Genomic DNA, 22545 nt, shown 5'->3' on the forward strand with positions numbered 1-22545 from the left:
AATGGCTGAACAAGTTCTGGTATATGAATATAATGGAATACCATTGTGCTACAAGAAATGATGAGCAGGTGGACTTCAGAAAAAATGGAAAGACTTGTACAGACTGATGCTGAGTGAAGTGAGCCAAACCAGGAGAACACTGTACACAGTAACAGCCACATCATGTAAGGACTGACATTGATAGATTTAGCCCTTCTCAGCAATGCAGGAATCTAAGACATCTCCAAATATCTCATGATGGAAAATGCTATCCACATCCAAAGAAAGAACTATGGAATTTGAAAGCAGATTGAAATATGCTATTTGCTATTTTTTCTTCTGTTTTGTTTTGTTTCCTCTTTCTGGTGGTTCCTCCTACTGGTTCTAATTCTTCCTTACAACATCACTAATGTGAAAATGTGTTTATTAGAAATGTATATGTATAGCCTATATCAGATTGTGCGCTGTCTTGGGATGGGAGTGGGGGAGGGAGGAGGAGAAAAATTTAAAACTCAAAAGTTTATGAAAGTGATTGTTGATGAATCAAAATAAATTATGAAAAAGAAGAAAAAGCATATGAACGTATCAATAGTTGCAGAAAAGTTTAAAAAATACAATGCCCAATACTACTTAAAATATTACAGAGTATGACAATCAATGAAACATTTCTCAAAATGAAAAGTAGTATAAAATAGTATAAAATCAAGAGCAAGTTCAAGAGGACACATAGGAGACCCTAGAAGATCTACTACAGGAACGACTTAACAGTTGAAACATTAACAACATCAGCAAAGTTGCAGGATATATAATAAACCCACACAAATCAAAAACATTTTTGTATACTACCAAGAGAGCCCAACAACAGGAGATAGAAATAGAAATTCCGCTTAAAATAACTGCAAGCAACATAAAATGCTGCTGAGTATACCTGCCAATACAAACCCAAGGATTATAGGAACAAAATTACAAAACACTTTTTGCACAAAAAAAGTGTATCTAACAACTGGAGAACTATGAATTTCTCATGTGTAGACCAAGCCAATGTGATAAATATGACAATTCTATCGAAGTTAATTTATTTATTCAGTACCATAGCAATTAAACTACCAAATTATTATTTTAAAGAGCTAGAAAAAATAGTAACAAAATTTATGTGGAAGAAGAAAAGGTAAATATCTCTATACACACACACACACACACACACACACACACACACACACACACGTATTTATATATGAAGGGAATCAATGAAAAAACACGTGAAGCAATGCAGCCCAGCTCAGAGTTCACACAACAGTTAACAAATGCAGGTGCACTTCACCTTCGGCATAGAATGGTTATTCAACAAAGACAGATGATTTGGCCCAAGTAAATTTACCGTCTCCCTTTTACTTCACAAAGAAATGCATCTGGAAACAGAGAAGGAGGTGCTGACTTACTTCCCACCAAATAGGAAATACCCAAAATCCATTTGAAAGGATGATTTGAAAGAACTGGTAAATAAAAGTATGCATAGAATAATTTTACATATGTGTGTGTGTTTGTGTGTACACTCACACAAATACACATCCATTTTTGTTTACTGTTAGCCGTCTCTAAGGAAGAGAGTAGGGTAGAGGGAAGAACAAGAGAGATGTTTACATGATAATTTTTGTTGTATATTTAAAAGGAAAAAGCAAGTTGTGCAGAGTAGATTGCAGAGTTATGTGCAATCATCTTTTTGTTATAATATGTTATGAAATGCTTGTTTTATTCCATAAATTCCATAAAAATATCATTCTTGACTCTAACAAATATTCCAACGCATTGACTTAAAACCTAGCTCAAATACCACCTTCTATATGATACCTTACCATATTCCATAACTAGTTTCCAACCTACCCACCATGTATGTTTTTGTTTTTATTCAGCAGAAATGATTTCTTCTATAGATTTCTATGTAGACACATTGATTCTCTCACTTTAGACCAATAGAATGCAAAGTTCTTGAGATTAGATTTTTTTCTTTTTTCTGTCTATCATTATATGTGAACCCAGGGCCCGGCACATGGTAGGAGCTTCATAAATGCTTGATTGAAGAGGAATAAGGGCACGGAGAAATAAAATGTGAGGAGGTTGGGTCAGCAAATGAATGTCACTGTTCTTGATCATGGAAGTGGAGTACTCACGTGTGAAGCCACAACCAAGGATAAGGTTATCTCTTGGGAAGTGGGGTAGAATGGGGATGGAAGATGAGACAGTCTGGAGCAGAGGTGATCATCAGTTCCCATGTGGAATTAACCCTAGTTTACTTCTGGGGTTGAACTTGGCTTTTAATCTCTTCTCCATTAGAAAGAATACAAAGCAGGAAGACTATAGGGAGAGGCATAACAGGCAGACCCACTTGGGTCCAACAAGGGAGACTGAGCAGTAACGAAACAACAACATTAGCGAGGTGCCCAGTCCACTGGCTTATGTGTCCTTACTGCCTCTCTCTGAGAGTCACCTGACAGGCCCTCATTTCTTCCGAATTCCCCACATGCTCATTGATGTTGTGCTAGAGATTTTAAATAATCAGTAGTCTAGAAAGGTCTGAACATTTGGGACAAAAGTTAACTTTCTTTTAGCAGATCTCTGATAACCAGGAAAACAGTGTCTTTTTTTTTAAGTGAGGCAATTGGGATTAAGTGACTTGCCCAAGGTCACACAGCTAGTACATGTCAAGTGTTTGGTCTGAGGTCGGATTTGAACTCAGGTCCTCCTGACTTCAGGGCCGGTGCTTTATCCACTGCGCAACCTAGCTGTCCCAAAACAGTGTCATTTCACAGCAGATGACATGATAATTACAGTTCTGGGGGGGAAATGAGCTCAGACACAGCAGTCACAATAACTACAACCCTGGCCATCACCTATATATGACAAGCACGGTCCCACAAATATATTTTCCTGCTCAAACACAGAATGCTGCTATTCTTTTGGCTCTATTGGCATGGACCAACTTGGTAAGTGACTATGCTTTAGTACTAGAGAGAGAGATTAGTTGAACTGGAGAGAATTTTTAATTTAATGATTATATGCCTAGAGACAAGGTCTTACTGAATGCTTAATGAAAGAGTTAGACCATCAAAAAGGAAAATAGGCATATAGCAATGTATCAGTCACTATCCTAAGTGTGGGGAGACAAAGAAAGGCAAAAACCAATCCCTGATAATGAGAAATTCAAAGTGCAATGAGATAGGCAATATGCAAACAGCTCTGTAAATGCAGGATATGGATAGATAGATAGATAGATAGATAGATAGATAGATAGATAGATAGATAGATAGATGACACAGATAAACAGGGAGAGAGAGAGAGAGGGAGAGAGAGAGAGAGACTTGTACATAATAATGAAGAAAGCATTTAGATATTGGTTAACTGGGAAAAACTTCTTTAAGAAGGTGGGGCTTTGGCTAAGATTTTAAGGAAAGTATGGAAGACAGGAGATCATGATAAGGAAGGAGTATTAAAAGTGTGACAGACTGAGTGACTCAAGGAAAGGAAAACCAATGTCCCTGGGGCTCTCTGGAGTGGACCTGGAAACCAGTCCAAAATGTTTATGAAAAGACATGAGGTTTCACCTGCCAAGTAGAACTGACATTGTTTGTGCTTCAGAGGTGATTGAAGATTAAAGGCCCCCAGTATAAATTGAAATTATCATTCAAAAGGCATCTCTTAAACATCCAGTAGGTGTGAGGAAATATGCAAAGAAACATGGATTAAATGAAAGATCAAATCTGCTAAAGGCTATTTGCTCCCTCAGTAGCTCCCGATATAATGAGGAAGACTACATGCAAACAGCCATCAACAAATGAGTTATTTAAGGATGAGATGGTAATATTAACAGAGGGGAGATGCTACCATGGGGAGGGGGGAGATAGGGAAATGCTTTATGAAAGATACGATTTTAGCTGAGACTTTCAGGAAACCAGGTGAGTCAGGAGGCAGAGATGGAGATTGGAAACCTTCCAGGCATAGGAGACAACAAGTAAAAATCTATGGATTCCAGAGATTCAGCGTCTTGTTCAAGGAATAGCAAGAAGGCCAGTTTCCTGGATCACAGTATATATGCTAGGAAATATGATTTAAGAAGACTAGAAATGTGAGAAGGGGGCAAGTTATGCAGGACTTTGAATCCAAACAGTGAATTTGATATTTGATTCTGAATGTAATATGGCGTAATTATAGTTTACTGAAAAGAGATGTTGACATGATCGGACCAACCCATTAGGAAGATCATTTTGACAGATGAATGGAGAACAGACTGGTGTGGGAAAAGACATCTGTCGGGAAAAGTAAGTAGCTGTCTATGGCATTTGTGTAAGCATGAGGTGATGAAGACCTGCACCATGGTGATTGCAGTGGCAGAAGAGAGAAAAGTTCATATGTAAGACAGGATGCAAAGGTAAAAGTAACAGGATTTGGCAACAAAAAATCATGGGGGTATGGGTGAAAAGAGAAAATGTGAATAAATGACATATATTTAGAGCCTGAATGACAAGGAAGATATTGGCAGCCTTAACAGTAATAGGGAAGATTGAAATGGGGGAGAGGTTTGGAGAGAAAGATAATGAGTTAAGTTCTAAGAATGATAACTTTAGGGGCAGCTAGGTGGCACAGTGGATAGAGCACTGGCCCTGGATTCAGGAGGACCTGAGTTCAAATCCGTCCTCAGACATATATTCCTGTAAGAACTAAAAAATTATTTTCAAAATCAGATTGGTAGAGAAAACTTTAGGTAAAGAAATGAGAGAGGGCAGAGCCAAGATGGCAGAGGGAAAGCAGTGACTTGCTAGAGCTCTCCCCCAAACCCCTCCAAATACCTATAAAAATGGCTCTAAACAAATTCTAAAGCAGCAGAACCCACAAAAAAACAGAGTAAAACAAATCCAGTAGCTGATCAGAGGGGGATTGCAAGGATCACTTTGCCGGTGCTGAGGCAGGAACCTCTTGCCGTGCTTGGATCTGGGTCACAGTTCTGAGGGGTGAGGAGGAGTGCTGACATGGTGGAGCTTGTGGTGTGGTGGAGCTTGTTGTGGTGGTGGAGAGGAAACACCTCGCCCCTTATCATAGCACCTTGGAAGAACTGACACTTTTAAGGTCCCTAAAAGTATCTCTGAAAATAGCTGTATAAACCCCTGAAGCTTGGGACAGTACATTCTCCACATTGGAAACAGACTTTTACCTTAACAAAGAGTTTAAAACTCAAGTAATTGGCTGGGATCATGAACAAGCAGCGCAAAAAGAGTCAGACTATATTATCTTACTTTGGTGACAAAGAAGATCAAAATATACAACCAGAAGAAGAAAACAAAGTCAAAGCTCCTACATCCAAAACTTCCAAGAAAAATATGAATCAGTCCCAGGCCTTGGAAGAGCTCAAAAGGGATTTTGAGAAGCAAGTAAGAGAAGTAGAGGAAAGACTGAGAAGAGAAATGAGAGTGATGCAAGAAAATCACGAAAAGCAAGTCAACAGCTTGCTAAAGGAGACCCAAAAAATGCTGAAGAAAATAACACCTTAAAAAATAGCCTAACCCAAATGGCTAAAGAGGTCCAAAAAGCCAATGAGGAGAAGAATGTCCTAAAAAGCAAAATTGGCCAAATAGAAAAGGAAGTCCAAAAGCTTACTGAAGAAAATACTTCCTTAAAAATTAGAATAGAGCAATTGGAAGCTAGTGACTTTATGAGAAATCAAGACACTGTAAAACAAATCCAAAAGAATGAAAAATTAGAAAACAATGTGAAATATCTCATTGGAAAAACAACTGACCTGAAAAATAGATCCAGGAGAGAGAATTTAAAAATTATTGGACTATCTGAAAGCCATGATCAAAAACAGAGCCTAGACATCATCTTTCAAGAAATTATCAAAGAAAACTGCCCTGATATTTTAGAAACAGAAGGCAAAATAGAAATTGAAAGAATCCACCAATCGCCTCCTAAAAGAGATCCCCAAAGGAAAACTCTGAGAAATATTATAGCCAAATTCCAGAGCTCCCAGGTCACAGAGAAAATATTACAAGCAGCCAGAAAGAAACAATTCAAGTATTGTGGAAACAGAATCAGGATAACACAAGATTTAGCAGCTTCTACATTAAGGGACCACAGGGCATGGAATATAATATTCCGGAGGGCAAAGGAGATAGGATTACAACCAAGAATCACCTACCCAGCAAAACTGAGTATAATTCTTCAGGGGGAAAAATGGTCATTCAGTGAAATAGAGGACTTTCAAGCATTCTTGATGAAAAGACCAGAGCTGAATAGAAAATTTGACTTTCCAATACAAGACTCAAGTGGAACATGAAGAGGTAAACAGGAAAGAGAAATCATAAGAGACTTATTAAGGTTGAACTGTTTACATTCTTGCATGGAAAGATGATATTTGTAACTCATGAGACCTTTGTCAATATTAGGGTAGTTGGAGGGAAAAAAATATATGTATGTGTATGTGTATGTTATATGTATATGATAGATAGATGGATAGATAGATAGAGGGCACAGGGTGAGTTGAAAATGAAGGAGTCATATCTGGAGAATAAAATTAAGGGGTAGGAGAGGAATATACTAGGAGAAGAAGAAAGGGAGAGGTAGAATGGGGTAAATTATCCTACAAAAAAAAAACAGAAAAGAAAAGGCTCTTACAGTGGAAGGGAAATGGGGGAAAGTGAGAGGGAATGAGTGAATCTTATTCTCATAGAATTTGACTTAAGGAGGGAATAACATACACACTCAATTGGGTATGGAAATCTGTCTTACTCTACAGGAAAATAGGAGGGGAAGGGGACAAGAGAGTAGGGGAATGATAGAGAGGAGGGCAGATTGGGAAAGGGGGTAATCAGAAGCAAATGCTTCTGAGGAGGGACACAGTCAAAAGAAAGAAAAGAATAAGTGGGGGGGGCAGGATAGGATTAAGGGAAATAGAGTTAGTTTTTCACAGCATGTCTACTATGGAAGTGTTTTGCATAACTGCACATGTATAGCCTATATTGAGTTGCTTGCCTTTTCAATGAGGGTGGGTGGGGAGCGAGGAAGGGAGAAAATTTGGAACTCAAAGTTTTAAAAACATGTGTTTAAAAAAATGTTTTCACATGCAACTGGGAAATAAGAAATACAGGAAATGGGGTACAGAAATCTATCCTGCCCTACAGGAAAATAGAAGGGGAAGGGGAAGAGAGACAATAGGAAAAGCAGACTAGAGGAAGGGGTATTCAGAATGCATGCCATCATGGGGTGGGGGGAGGGGTGAGATGGGGTGAAAATTGGAACTCAAAATCTTGTGGAAGTAAATGTTGAAAAATAAAAATTAAAAAAGTAAATTAAAAAAAGAAATGAGAGTGAGGAGGAAAATATGAAAAGTCAGTTAGCAGCTGGTAAATGAAGCACACAAAAAATTTAAGAAAATGACAGCTTACAAAACAGAATAATCAAATGGGAAAAGAGATACAGAAGCTCAGTGAAAAAAAAAATTCCTCAAAAAGTAGAATTGAGAGGCAATGAGACATCATGAGACCAAAAAAAAAATGTCAAATGAATTAAAAAAAAAAGAAATTGTGAAAAATCTCATAGGACCTGGAAACTAGGGCAAGGAGAAATAGTTTGAGAATTTTTGGTATGCATAAAAGCCATGATATAAGAAAGATTTTAGACTGCAAATTTTAAGAAATTATAAAGAAAAAGTATCCCAATACTCTAGAACCAAAGCATAAAATAGAAATTGAAAGAATTCATCTATCACCCAGAAAAGATCCCAAAATGAAAACACCTAGGAATATTACAGCCAAATTCAAGAGCTCCCAGGTAAAAGAGAATATACTTCAGTTGAACAGAAAGAGACCATTCAAAATACTGTGGAACCATGGTCAGGATCACACAAAATTTAGCAGCTACCACATTAAAGGATCAGAGGACTTGGAATATGATATTCTGGGAGGTAGAAGAGCTGAGGTTACAACCAAGAATCACCTACCTAGAAGAACTCAGTAATATCATTCAAGGAGAAAAATAAATATTTAATGAAATAGAGGACTTTTTAGCATTCCTGATGAAAAGACCAGAGCTGAATAGAAAATTAGTTTCAAATACGTGACTCAAGAGAAGCATAAAAACATAGACATGAATAAGAAATTATAAGAGAATCAATAAGGCTAAACTGTTTACATTTCTAAATAGGAAGATGAAACATACAACTAACTCCTAAGAAATTTATCATGATCAGGGCATTTAGAAGGATTCTGCTGATTATGTTGAGATGATGTAAAAAAATGGATGGGTGAAAAAGAGGGATCCCCTGGGAGAAAGGTGAAGGCAGAGTTAGAATGGGGAAAATTTTCTTGCATAAAAGAATCATGGAAGGAAGTTCTTTTCCAGTGAAGGGGAAAATGTTGGGGTGGGGGGCAGGCAGCACTTGAACCTCAATCTAATGTAAATTGATTCAAAGAAGGAAAATTATATATAAACAATTAGGCATAGAAATCTATCTTACCCAATTGGTCTCAACTAATTGGTATCAAACCAATGAGTTGTCTGATGGATGCTGAATTGTGATCCACTATCTGGGAAGGTTTGATGTGGCCTGTACTGAAGGTGAGGAGGAAGGGGGACTTCACTGAATGTCTCAATCTGCCATAGTCCAAATTCCTTGCATTTCTCCCCAGGTCACTATGGATCAGAGCAGTTCTTTTGCCCAAGACATCTAAGGAATGATTTCTCAATGTCCTAGGGATTATGTACCTGAATCTGACTTTACTTGGAGTACTAGGAAACACTTTTCTCCTTTACCTACACAGTTTTAAACTCTTCACTGGTCACAGGACAAAACCTATAAGTCTGATAGTCATCCACTTGGCCTTTGTCAACACCATGATGATTTTTTCAGGGGTATCCCCAGAATATTAGAGGTTTGGAGCTTAAAGTCCTCCCTCAATTCCATTGGAGGTAAAATCATAGCTTACCTGATAAGAGTGACCCGGGGCCTCTCACTTTGCAACACCTGCCTCCTGAGTGTCTTCCAAGCCATCGCCATCAGTCCCTATAGTCCCATATGGGCAGAGCTCAAATTTAAAGCTCCAAAGGGCATCGTTCCCTGTCATGCCTTCTTTGGGTTTTTCAATCTGCTGGTAGATGTTGCTTTGCCTGTATATGTGACCAGTCCAAAGAACAGCAGTAAAGTGAGATGGAATGCTGTGTATAGCTCTTTTAATTTGTACACCACAAATACCATAAAAATTGTTATCTGGAAGTCTGTTTGTGATGTGGTGTTTGTGGGTATCGTGATCTGTTGGTGCTTGCCTTCTACAGGCATCACCAACAAGTGCAGGGTATGCTCCTCACCAGCCTCTCTCCCAGAGTCCCGCACAAGACCAGAGCCACCAAAGTCATCCTGATGCTCGTGATCAGCTTTGTCACCTTGAACACTGTCAGTTCCCCTTTGATTTTTTATATGGCTTCTCACATCACATCTAGGACCTGGGTAATCAATGTCAGTGTCCTTCTTTCCCTGTGTTATTCAATAGTCAGCCCCTTTATGCTGATTAGCATTGACACCCAGATTCCCAAGTCCTTCCATGTTCTGAGGGATGAAATACCCCCGTCAGGAAGAATCCCTACGTGAAAAGAAGCTGGGGAAACTATCAATCACTTTGGCAGAAATTAAATTTACATTATATAACATATCCCCCAATAAACTCAAAAGGGATATCTGACTTTATGTAATATTTAAATATTTAAGTAATATTTAAAAGGCCACATCAAAAAACTAGAAGGTAATGGAGGAGGTGCCTTTCACAACAATAGATAGGGGAGAATTCTTAACTATACAGGAGATAGGCATAATCATAAAAATAATATCAACTATTTCATTTATATAAAGTTTTCCATAAATAAAATAATAAAAGAGGCAGCATGGTGTAGTCACATGGTATAGTGGATACAGTGTGGGTACAATAATGGGTACAATGCCAGACCTAGAGTCAGGAAGACATAGGCTCAAATCTCACTTCTGACCTTAGCTATATGACTGGGCAAATCATTTCCTCTTTCTGTGTCTTTCCTCATCTATAAAATGAAAGGATTAGACTCAAAGGCCTTTACAATCTCTTCTAGCCCTAAATCTATGATTCTAAGAACTCAAGTGGGAAAAATGCAAGATATATATGGAATTTATACTATTATATAGACATTCTGCAATAGGAAAAATTGGTCAATGGATACAACCAATTCCCAAAGGAAGTATTACAAACTAATTTTTTTAAATCCTATGAAAACACATTCCAAATCCCTAATAAGATAAATTCAAAGATAAGCAACTCTAAGGTTCCATTCCATACCCTACAAATTGGCTATGATGATTTTTAAAAAATAACACAATTGGTCATATTAGAAAGAAAAGCACACAGTTTAATGTGGTAGAGTTGCAAATTATTCCATCTATTTTGGATGTCAATTTATAATTATGAAAGACTCAGTTATTCCCCTCTTTGACTCAGAATTCCCACTACTGACCATATACCCCACAGAGAGTTCAAAGTCTGAGACAAAGGTCCAAAATGTACTAAAATATTTCTAGCAATACTCTTTCTTATCGCAAAAGTAGCATGGGTGCTGATCAAATGGAGAATGGCTATTTTAAAAACCTGTAATTATATGAATATAATGGAATATTGTTATGCAGTAAGAAATAATAAATATGAAGGATACAGAAATATATGAGAAGATTTGCAGAAATTGATTCAAAGTGAAATACGTATAATGAAGAGAACAATACTCACAATAATATAAATGAGATCATTAGAAGGAGGCTGACTCTGAGTAGTTGAAATACCAGTGATGATCCAAGAGCATACCTCATGAAGCATCTTCCCTCCTCATCTGTGATATTATCCTCTTTCATATTACAACTCATTTACCTGAGCAGCTAGATGGCTCAGTAGCCGGGCCTGAGGTCTAGAAGACTCGTCTTCCTGAGTTCATATCCGACTTCAGACACTTACTAATTGTGTGACCCTAGGCAGTCATTTCGCTTCTGTTTGCCTCAGTTTCCTCATTTGCAAAATGATCTGAAGAGTGAAATGGCAAACCACTCCCAGTATCTTTGCCAAGAAAACCCCAAATGGGGTCATGAAGAGTCAAATACAACTGAAATGACTGAACAACAGCAAACCTCAGCAGGGGTAAATTTCTAGTTGGTAAATGCATCTAGAGAATAAATCAAATTCATCAAAAGTCTCAGATTCTCCTAGTTTTTAAAAGATCTAATGTTATTCTTACAGGACCATTAAACTCTTTTTTTTTTTAGGCAATTGGGGTTAAGTGACTTGCCCAGGGTCACACAGCTAGTAAGTGTCAAGTGTTTGGTCTGAGGCCAGATTTGAACTCAGGTCCTCCTGACTTCAGGGCCAGTGCTCTATCTACTGCACCACCTAGCTGCCCCCATTAAACTCTTTTCATCCATTCTCAGTTACCTAATCTCACTTTCATACTTCTACATGTCATTTGTAATCGGATGGTATACGTGTTCACAATACTGCCTATTTTCATCAGCAAAAATGGAAAAGGAAATTCCCCTTCTCTTCCCCATTGGAAGGGCTTGAAGAGATAATAGGCTAAAGAAATATCAGTTGTTATTTGCATGCATTTTATTTATGTAATCTATGTGATTGTCATTTCTTTTTTAAAAAATTACAAATTAAAATGTTAAGCCCTCTACGCTCTCAAAATTGAATTCTCTCCTGTAACAAAGTGTAACAGCCCCTATGGTCTACTCCCTTAACTTGTACTCAATATTTGCAGGTTGGGTCCTCAGAGAACATCTGTCACCTCAGGTTCTAGGAATAATTCCGTGCTTCTGCATTCCTAATTCATGATCCCCCATTAATGGGCATCCTACTAAGAACCAGTCGGTAGAAAATTAGCTCTTAGCAAAGTATTTACTAAGATAGCATAGTAAAAAACAATTGGGACACAACATCCCTCTCATAAACCTGGGGTACATCCTCCTACAAACATGAATGGAAGCTCTGGAGAGAGTAGATTCAAACATAGAGTGATGAGAACCATTCCCATGTATTGGCACAGGCAACTCAAGCTGACTGGTACAGAAGAGCCTGCAGTCCTTTCTTCATTCAGAGTCTTCACACTTGAGGTCCCCCGGTCAGCCCCTCTTCACAGCCCAGTCACACTTTCCAGAAGTGGTGGTCCTGAAAACTTCTCATCCCCTCAAGGGTCAAGTGACTTCTTGTCCCCTTTTCAATATCTGTGTCTACCTGGAGTATGTATCTGTGTTCCCCACTAGATGCAACATCTCCCACTGTCCAGTATCTTCCATTCAAAGTCGTATGGCCAATGTGAAGGGAAGAGAGAGAAATTTCTTTCTACCTCACCCCTACAGGGGTGTCTTCCACTATCAGAACCAATTTTGCAATGTCTCCAAAGTTAACACTTGAAATTCCTTCAGGGATTAAGTATTTAAAGCCCTTAGAATTATGGTCAATTTGTTTGCTCACCTAATTGTTGAGAAAATGATTGATGCCAACATAATTTCTGCAGTGTTCTCACCTCTTAAAGGAATTATGGGATCTCTCTAGTCAGTATGATATATCATTAACACCTTGTTTTTATGTTCTGGGTCTTTTGTGATAACAAATAAGTTTAGGGTCAAATCCTCCCCTGACAAAAGCAAAGCAAAGCAAAAACTCCTATACTACAAAAATTCTCAAAAATTACAACAGAAGAAACATCACAAAATGTCTTTTTTGGGAAAATATTATTCTAATATTCTAGGAAAGGCACAGCAGAGGTCAAATAGCCCATAGAACAATTTCACTAATGACTATTGGTATAAAATTTTTAAATAAAATACTGCCTTGGAGACTACAAAAAAATACATTTAGAAAGTATTCACAATAATTTAGATTCATAACAGGATTTCTCTCATAATTTGAACTTCTTGAGGGAATTCTGGTTTTTCACCCACACACACACACACACACACTTTTTTGTTATCCCCAGCACCTAACATAATTTCCGGTACATAATAAGAGTTTGATAAATGCTTGATGACTGGCTGACATTAGGAAAACAACAAACATAATTTATCATATAAGTAAGAACAGTCACCTCGTTATTTCTGTGGTTTCAGACAAAGCCATTTACAAAATATAACACTCAATATTAAAAGCTCTTACAAATAAGCTTGGAAGGGCCCTCATTTGATATAATCAAAAGACTATACCTAAAATCAAGAGCCATGGTGTCATTGGTCCTCTTTGAAAAGGAAGGACAAACAATAGTAGTTCTGATCACATGATCTCCTGTCTTTTGATGGTTTAGTTTCAATGGCTTAACCCTTTCTCCCATTTATGTTGTCCTTTTTACCTCACTTTTCCCCTACTAAAAGCTATTCTCTCCAAGGCCAAAAATTATAGAAGAAATTACCACTTGTATTGGTGAAGGTATTTAACTCATTAGGAGTTCCCTATCTCTAATGAAATCACAGGACATTCCCCCACACTACCAAGCCAAGACAAAAAACCCAAAACATAAAAGTAGATCAGTCAAACAGCCCAAACAATCAAGAACACACACGCACGCGCACACACACACACACACACACACATTTTTTTTTACATTTTAAGATCTCCTTTAGCCAATTATGAGTCTCTCCCAATGCTTCACTTTTCCCAAACCTAATCTTTATCCTTAACAAGATGCTGTAACACTCAGCAGTCAGGCTACCATCCCTACCCTCATTTCATTTTCCTTCTTTCACAAACTTGACCCTATAATTAACCAGTATACCATTACACTTGAATCCTTGAACTTATATATTATTGATTGTTCCTTCTCAAACCATAACCTTGGATTATTCCCACTATCTACATCCTCAGTTCCTACTCTTGAGGAAGATGTCATGCAACTATGCTGACTGGGTCTATTATCAATTTATGTTGTCTAATCTCAAGCAGGCTCCTTCATTATTGCAAAGCACCCAGGCTCAGGAATTCCCAGTTTCTCAAAACCACAAGGTTGTCCCATCTCATAGTCTCTGTTTGGTCACCTGTTCTTGGGGGAATGAGAACCCATGAAGTAAAAGAGTTAGCCAAAAACTTGAAGTCCAATATCATACTCGTTTAGGTCAACACGGTTTTGTGGAGTTCACATTGTCATATAGTAAGTGAGCACCTATTAATCACCTGATATTTGCCAGGCATAACAAAAATCTTACGGGTAACTCAGAGAGTCCCAACGTCCTCAAGAAAAGGAAGAGAGATAGTAAACTTATCTATCTTTCTAAAGTCTACTAATCATTTCTGACTCAAAGGCAAATCTTCTTTTATGTGACCCACAAATCACAGGAACCAAAGGACCCCTGTTCATACATACCCTTTAGCAAAAAGCCAGGGGATGTGTATCTTGGACAGGAAATGACTTGATCAAAGGACCACCAGAAGGAACCAGGTCACCCACTTAGCTCCATGGGAAGTGATCCCACCAGAGCAGAACAGGAGCAGTTCCTCTATCTGTATTCCAATGGAACAGAAACCACTCTAAGGGAGACTGTGGTGAAAAGTGCCTAGAAGGGACCAAGCAGGGCCTCATAAGGAGGATGATTCAGTGATGTCCAGGGCAGAATAGTTCAACAGGAGACCCAGAGTATAGACATAGGACCCTCACGCATCAGCTCTCAGTGACCCCAGAACCACTACTGTCAGTGACCTCTGTGAACCCACATTTCCCCCTTCCTTCTCAACAAACAAAAGAAAGTTTCTTTCTCAGCTGCTCGAAGATACTCATTTGGAGACTATAATTAATCAGTCATCATTGTTGATGGAGATTTGCACCTGGGACAAAAGTTTGCTGCTTTTTCTGACACATCCCAGGTTCCCTCTGCAGACAGTGTCACCATTCCTGGAGGTGATGTGATAATCACGACTCGGGGGAAGGTGGGGAGAGATGAGATCACACCCGGCTAAATTTATAACCCTGGCGCTGATCATCTTCCACACACATATGCCCATACTCTGATTGCCACAGCTCTGCACTTCCCTGGCAGCAGAGATCAGCCTGGTGAGTAACTCCAGGTCTTAGCCTCAGAGACAGAGACTGGTAAAGAATCCCTTCAGGGAGAAAGAAACCAGGATCCCAGGACTCTAGGTGCTGAGGTTTGGGAAAGTGTCCAAATAGGAATAATTCGGCCACTTGGACATAGGAAGAACATTGTACCCAAGCTGAAGGTTGGCTAGACCTCTGCCTCAGTAGTCTCCCTGCTTGGGGCCCATCTAGGTTGGATCAGATTGTGTAGGGTTGGAACTCCTTGCCACCAGATGCTGAGGAATTCCAGTGGTGGGCCCCAGGAACATGCTGGGGCATAGTCAATAGTATTCGGATAAGATGAGTGGAAGGAGCCATAATCACTGAGCCTGAATGCAGCCAAGAAACAAGATTTTCTGTGCTCTAATCCAGCCTCTGTCAATGGGAAAGAAGATGCCTCACATCCCTTTGACTCATAGGTTAGCTTCAAAGTCATGATTCTATGTGGGTTTAGGGATAAGAATAAGAGTCAACATTTGGCTTCCAATCTCAATTCCCTTATTTTCTTCCTTCCCTACCCTACCTCCTAGACCTCTTGGTGTGTTGATGGCATGAAGTCAGCAGGCTGAGAACCCATATGAAGACAGGAAAAGCTGTGAAAACACTCCTAACATAACAGGCCCAGTTTTCTCCATCCCAAAATCCAAAATCTGCCATAGTCAATTTGGCTTTGATATACAAGCTACCAGTCTATTCCAATTGTGGTGTCTCTAGATCCTTTATTCCAGTCTCCTCCATCTCTACCCCTGCCTTGGTCCTCCCTGAGCTCATACTGTCTGTCCCATAGTAAGATTTAGCAGTTGCCTATATTTCATGTTATTTCTTGTGTAGAGGTAAAGCAGATCACATCTATGTACATTAAGAGCATGGCTATCCATGCACAGTGATATCATAGAAAGAACACCTAATTTGGAGTCAGATGACCAGGTTCCAAATTCTAGTCCTGCTATTTCTTGCCCATGTGACCTTGGCTAGAGGGGGAAGTTCTTTTGTCTCACCCTAGACTTCAGTTTCCTCATGACATGGCAGTTGGATAATCTCCAAGATCACTTCCAAATCCAAAGCCTATGTCTATTTCTCACTCCTGAAAGAGGAAGGACACTGAGGTTTTGTCTTTGGATCCTGGAACGATGCAGACATCAATCCTAAGCAGTTTGCCCCCGACCATTCACTTCTTTCTGACTGGGGAGTGATAGAAACCTGTCTACAAATTATCTGAGTGTCTCCTCAGATAATTGTCTCTGGCCAGAGGGCATGGGAGCCTGCCCTACACAAGGCTAGATTGGGTAAGGTAGGCAAAAGTCAAGAGCTCCTGTGCAACTAAATAAATTACTGTATCTCTATTTAAAAATATTGTTCTGTTCCATTCCAATGTATTTTAAAGGTAAGTGCTAATGTAAACATGGATTTTTCTAACAGATTTCTTTGAATGAAACATAATAATACAAAAACCAAAAGCATCTACAGTAATCTTATCCTAATGATGCTATGTAATTTCAATTTGCATAAACCTCTATTTTTAAAGAGCTAGAGCTAAGAAAAATAGTGGAGTTGAATATACTTAAGAAAAATAACAGTCCTGGGGAACTCACCCAGTAAACGGAGGTGTGCGTGATTCATCAAAATCAATGAGTGTAGTATGTTAACAGAGCAGTAACCAGCACAGGGTGGGTGGAGTTTTGCCTTAAGATGCTGAAATTAGAGGCATTAATGGCACTTAAATTATACTTTTCAGTAGGAAAAAACCTGAGCTTAATACCTAGATTTGGGGTGATTTTTTTCAGTCCAGACCTCTGATTTCACTGGTATAAGAAGCCATTGGTGAGGGATTTCCCTCTTCAGTCAGCCAACAAGCATTTATTCAGCAGTTATAATATGTCAGGCATTGTGCTAAGTGCTAAGGTTTTGTTTTGTTTTGGTTTTAAAGCCAAAGCACAATTCTTGACCTCAAGGATCTTACATTCTAGTGGAGAAGAAAAAACCCTGTACGTAAATAGGTACAAAGAAGATATAGAGAGTAGATAAATGGTAACTTCAGATAGGGAGGTACTAGCATCTGGGGCAGTGGGAAAGGCTCCCACAGAAGGTGGGACTTAAGTCTTGAAGGAAACTAAAGAAGCTCAGAGGAGAGGAGGGACTGTATTTCAGGCATGGATAACAGCCAGTGCAAAGGAACCAAATTGGAAGATAGAATGGCATGTGAAGAAACAGCAAGTAAGCTGCTGTGATTATACCATACCATGTAATATGACTGAAATAGTAGAAAGGGGCCAGGTTGTGAAGGGTATTAAAGGAAAACAGAGCATTTTATATTAATCCCAGAGGTAACAGGGAGGCACTGGAGTTTATAGAGTGTGGAAAGAACATGGGTCAGACCTGTACTTTAGAAAAATCACTTTGGTAACTGAATAGACTGTGGCAGGGGTAGGGAACCCAAGGCCTGGAGGCCACATGTGGCCTTTTAGGTCTTCAGGTGAGGTCTTTTGACTGAGTCCAAGTTTTACAGAACAAATCCTTTTATTAAAGAGAGTTGTTCTGTAAAGTTTGGATTTAGTCGAAGAGCTGCACTTGAGGACCTAGAGGGCCACATGTGGCCTTAAGGCCACAGGCTCCCTACCCCTGGAGGATGTCTAATACAGATCAATGACTGTTCTGAAACTGAGGGTTTTAGAGAGTTACTTGGGGAACTAAGAGTTTAAATGGTTTGCCCAGGGTCACACAACCAGTACGTATCAAAACCAGGACTTGAACCCAGGTGGTCCTGATCCCATGGCCAGACTTCTATACAACATGCCAAACTGCTTCTCAATACCTACTTAGCAAAAAAATTCTTTGAAATGGGAAGTTACCATTATGGGCTCTTTCCTCCCTCCATTTTTGTTCCTTTTCAGTCACATCTCATCTTCCTCTCACCCTTCCCAACCACCACAGTCTTGTTTGACCATTGAGTTTCTTTCACCAATTCAGGATTTGGGATTGATAACCCAGGGTCATTCCCCAGAGCAAACCTTGAGTCCTGAGATCTGATGTCTCTATCTAGGCCCCAGCCCACTTCTGTCCTGGCCCAGTGAGATTTGCCTTTAAAATCTGAATGGAAAGTACCTTTTGATCTGCTTGCCCCGGGTTTGCTTTCCCCCAGCAAGTCACACCTATTTATTAAGCCCCTGCTGTATGAAGAGGACAGGGATGTGTATTAGTAAAAATACCAAGTTAAGAAGGGATTGACTCTTCTCATCTTAAAGGGGTGAGAGACATCAATGGACTTGTAACTCTAATGGCAGATGGAAAAGGCAAGAAGTAAAACAGAGGCACCAATGCCACTTTCATATGGTTCCAGGAAGGAAACATCACTGACTTCTTGAATAATTAGGTTTCCAAAGCACTTTGCTGACAATCACCTTGTCAGCCTTGGCATTAAAAGCTTTCTTTCTGTTTCCTGATGACTAAATGACGAAAACTATAGAGAAAATCTGATTTCTTTGAGAGCTGAGGATTTTGTATGGAAAAGCCAACTATGGACCCTCTTTTGGGGTAAGCAGAAACCAGCAAGAGTCATAATGTTTATAGTGGAAGAAAGGTTAGCCAGAGCCTCTAACTTCAAAGGTCAGCAGATGGTATATAAGCTTCTTTAGGAAAAAGGGAAAAAGAATTATAAGGCATAGTCCAGAGACCCTTTTTCTGGGATCACATGGACTAGGCCCATTCCTGGGGCCTGACCCAAACATCTCAACGTGACTTTGGCTCATTTTTGACCCCAGCTTGACTTTATTCTGGAGAAATAACTCAATATAGTTGTTGTGTAGCTCACCGCATTGAGAACAAAAGAATTTCCCTGATACTATACAAGCACGATAGATAACAATAGGATCAAGTATGGGAGAGTCTTTCCCAGAGTAACTTCAAATGTCAGTGAGTAACATGTAAGGCTCTGCAGGAAACCTAACTCTAACTCTTGAGAGGTTATGAGAAAGATGACCTGATTTCAAACTGATATTCATTAGAAGACACCTACCAAGTACACACCACAATATATTGGAGAGAACTGTAAAATACTCTTCTTAGAATGTAGTAGCCATATCTGAACTCAACACTCCAGGGAAGAGTACAATGGGACCGTTGCTTCTCTCATTAAGCTCACTACTTCTTCCCCAACAGAGCCCAGATCACATTAGCATTCTTGGCATCCACATCACACTGTGGATTCATATTGAACTTTCAGTCCAATAAACCCTCAGATACATTTAAATGACTTTCTTGTGAAGTCTATTTTTTGGAGCCAAGTATAAGAATCTGTTTATTCTTCATTTAATTTAATCTTCAGAGATTTGGACCAATATTCTAGCCATTTACTGTAAAATCTCTTCAATATAGTAGATATCCTTCCTAGGATACCTTTTTGTTTTATTTGTAAATATGATTAGCATGTCACACGTGTCTTTATCCATGAAAATGATCAAAATGTCAAATAGCATTTGTCCAAGGGGAGATGACTTAAGGAATTCACCAAAGAGCTCCCTCCATGCTGAGATCAACCCATTAATTACTGTGCCTTATGGTCCATTATAGAACAAATTCCAAAGCCACCCAACCATGTTTTAGTCTAACCCAAATCTTTATATGAGGATAACATAAGACTCTTTGTGAATTGTTTACAAATGCTCAGGTAAATCATATTTACAGCATTGACCTGAATTATCGACAATGACAGTGTAGTCAGTCTGACACGACCTATTCCTGATGAAGTCACGTTACCTCTTTCTAACTGCCATTTCTGTGTCTGGATAGTCATGTTGACAAATGTTCTAAAAGGTTGCAACGAATGACAGTCAAGAAACATACTTTGCAAACTCTATTCTAACATTCTTCTTAAAATCAGGACAATATGGTCTCATTTCTATTCCTCTAACATCTCTTTCATTCTCGTGATTTTTCTTTTTTTTTTCTTTTTTTTTAGGCAACTGGGGTTAAGTGACTTGCCCAGGGTCACACAGCTAGTAAGTGTCAAGTGTTTGGTCTGAGGCTGGATTTGAACTCAGGTCCTCCTGACTTCAGGGCCCGTGCTCTATCCACTGCACCACCTAGCTGCCCCTTGTTCTTTTTAAATATGCTTTATCAATGTCTTTATTTTCACATTAGAGTCAGTGAGCTTGTTCCATGTTCCTTCTGTATCTCTCACAGTACCTTACAAAGTGTTAATATATAAAGTGTAGTGGAAAGAGCAAAGGATTTGGAGTCAAGGAACCTCAGTTTCTAAATCTGTAAAATGGGGGTAGAATTATATATTACTACCTCCTTCACAAAGTTGTAAGTTTTTATTACTATTATATGGAGAATATGTTCAATAAATATCCATTTGTTGATGATAACGATGGAAAGCCATCTCCTGGACCCAAATCTGACATCCCCCTCTCCCAACCCTTTACCCCCTGTTCTGGGATAGTTTACTTATCCTCATCTAACAGGTAAAGAAAAGGTGGAATTTTATTGAGAAACTAGGTCTGGAAGTCAAAATCTTCTGTGTTTCTTGTCAGGTCACTTTGAATCAAACAGCACTTCTGCCTAAAACATCTGAGGAATGATTTCTCACAATGAAGTCTTGGGGATTGTCTATCTGAACCTGATAGTACTTGGAATCGTGGGGAACTCTTTCCTCCTTTACCAATATGGCCATAAATCCATCACTAGTCGTAGGAAAAGACCTATAAATATGATTGTCATCCACATGGCCTTTTCCAATTCCATGCTGATTCTCTTTGGAGGAGTCCCCAAGATAATGCAGGTCTGGGTGTTGAAATCTTTCCTAGATTGTAAAGAGGTTAAAATTCTAAATTACCTGATGCGAGCAGCCCAGGGCCTTTCCCTCTCTAGCTCTTTCCTCCTCAGTGTCTCCCAGGCCATCACCATCAGTCCCTGTAGTCCCAAGTGGGCAGGGCTCAAGGCAAGGGCCCCCAAATATACCCTCCCCTGCTGTCTCCTCTGCTGGGTTCTCAATCTACTCATAGCCATCTTCATTCCTATATATGTGACCTGCCCAAGAAACAGCAGCAAAGAGAGGTGGACTATTTGGTCCAGCTCCTTGAACTTGCATGCCATAAAAACTATGAAAATTGCAATCTGGAAGTCTGTTTATGATGGTGTGTTTGTGGGTCTCATGGCCATTACCAGTGGCTACATGGTGCTTGTCCTGTGCAGACACCATCATCGGGTCCAGCACATTCACAGAGCCAACATGTCCCCCAGGGCCTCCCCAGAGACCAGAGCCACCAAAGCCATCCTGCTCCTGATGATCTTCTTTGTCTGCTTTACCTCAATCACCTCCCCTTTTAGTGTTCATATGGTATATTCTGAAGAAACTAAGCATTGGGTGATAAATGGCATAATCATTCTGTCCCTATGTTATCCTGCAGTAAGCCCATTTATACTGCTCAGCAGTGACACTCAGATCCCCTGGGCCTGTCATGGCCTCTGATGGATGCAAAGCTCCTGCTTCCTTTCTCTTCCCCTGACCCTCCATCAAGTACCTCTGAGACTTCCAATAAAATGGGTGGAAAGGAGTTGCCCCTTCTCCAACTTGGCATCATGGCATCTTTGCCCACATGTCAGCCAGTACAGAGGAATTCAACCAGGGGAGCGTCACCTGGGTCCCTGACTACCTTTTCTTCTTTCCTGATTGAATGACCATCTATCCTGTGATGAACAGGTCCAGGCTGGCAGGTGACCTTGGCAAGAGGTCCAGATGCCCTGTGTCCCTTGGGTCAAAGCTGAATGACGATAAGGGGGAAGCCCCCGGCAACAACTCCACTGCTCTTGGATAGGATGGCTACCAAGAAGAGGACCATCTCCAAATCAGTCATTTTACCAACAATTAACCAAGGGCTGCTTGAATAATCCTGAGCTGAAGTGAAATGTAAAATGCCTAAACTGCGATGTCAAACACTGTTTTATATTTAGATGGTTTTAAGTATCATTCTCCTAGCCCACCACTACTTAGCTAATGTCTTAGTATGAATATACCCTTCTGAGCATCTTTTGTTTTTCAGCATTTCTTTTCTGCATAGGAAATAAACATCTGTCCCATACCTGATTCTTATTGTTTATTGAATACCTTTCTACTCCTCCTTCTTGGGGAAATCCTAAACATGATCCTAATCCTAAACCAGGGATGGGGAACCCAAAGTCTCAAGGCCACATGTTGCATTCTAGGTCCTCAGGTGAAGCCTTTTGACTATGTCCAAGTTTTACAGATCAAATCTTTTTATTAAGGTGATTTGTTCTGTGAAGTTTGAATTCAGGCAAAGGGCTGCACTTGAGGACCTACAGGGCCACATGTGGCCTCGAGGCCGCAGGTTCCCCACCTGCGGAGTGGGTGCAGGACCTCAAGCCCTATGGGATCAGGAGTCCTTTGTTAGATAAGAAAAGAGTCAATTTTGAATCTAGGAGATCCTGCTGAGTGGCTAC

The 22545-nt window shown here is 39.6% G+C and overlaps 1 protein-coding gene across 1 annotated transcript; it reads left to right on the forward strand.

The window, feature by feature from the left end:
• Positions 1 to 20662: 20662 nt before the first annotated feature.
• Positions 20663 to 21556, forward strand: LOC114041995 (vomeronasal type-1 receptor 3-like). Its single transcript, XM_027860684.1, has one exon. It carries the CDS (start codon positions 20663 to 20665, stop codon positions 21554 to 21556), a length of 894 nt encoding a protein of 297 aa, XP_027716485.1.
• Positions 21557 to 22545: the final 989 nt, after the last annotated feature.

Source organism: Vombatus ursinus, unplaced genomic scaffold (assembly GCF_900497805.2).
Source record: "Vombatus ursinus unplaced genomic scaffold, bare-nosed wombat genome assembly UNPS02014235.1, whole genome shotgun sequence".
Classification (NCBI taxonomy): domain Eukaryota; kingdom Metazoa; phylum Chordata; class Mammalia; order Diprotodontia; family Vombatidae; genus Vombatus; species Vombatus ursinus.

Bases quoted from the DNA above. Each gene is read 5' to 3' on its own strand.
- LOC114041995 (XM_027860684.1), top strand. From the start codon at position 20,663: ATGATTTCTCACAATGAAGTCTTGGGGATTGTCTATCTGAACCTGATA.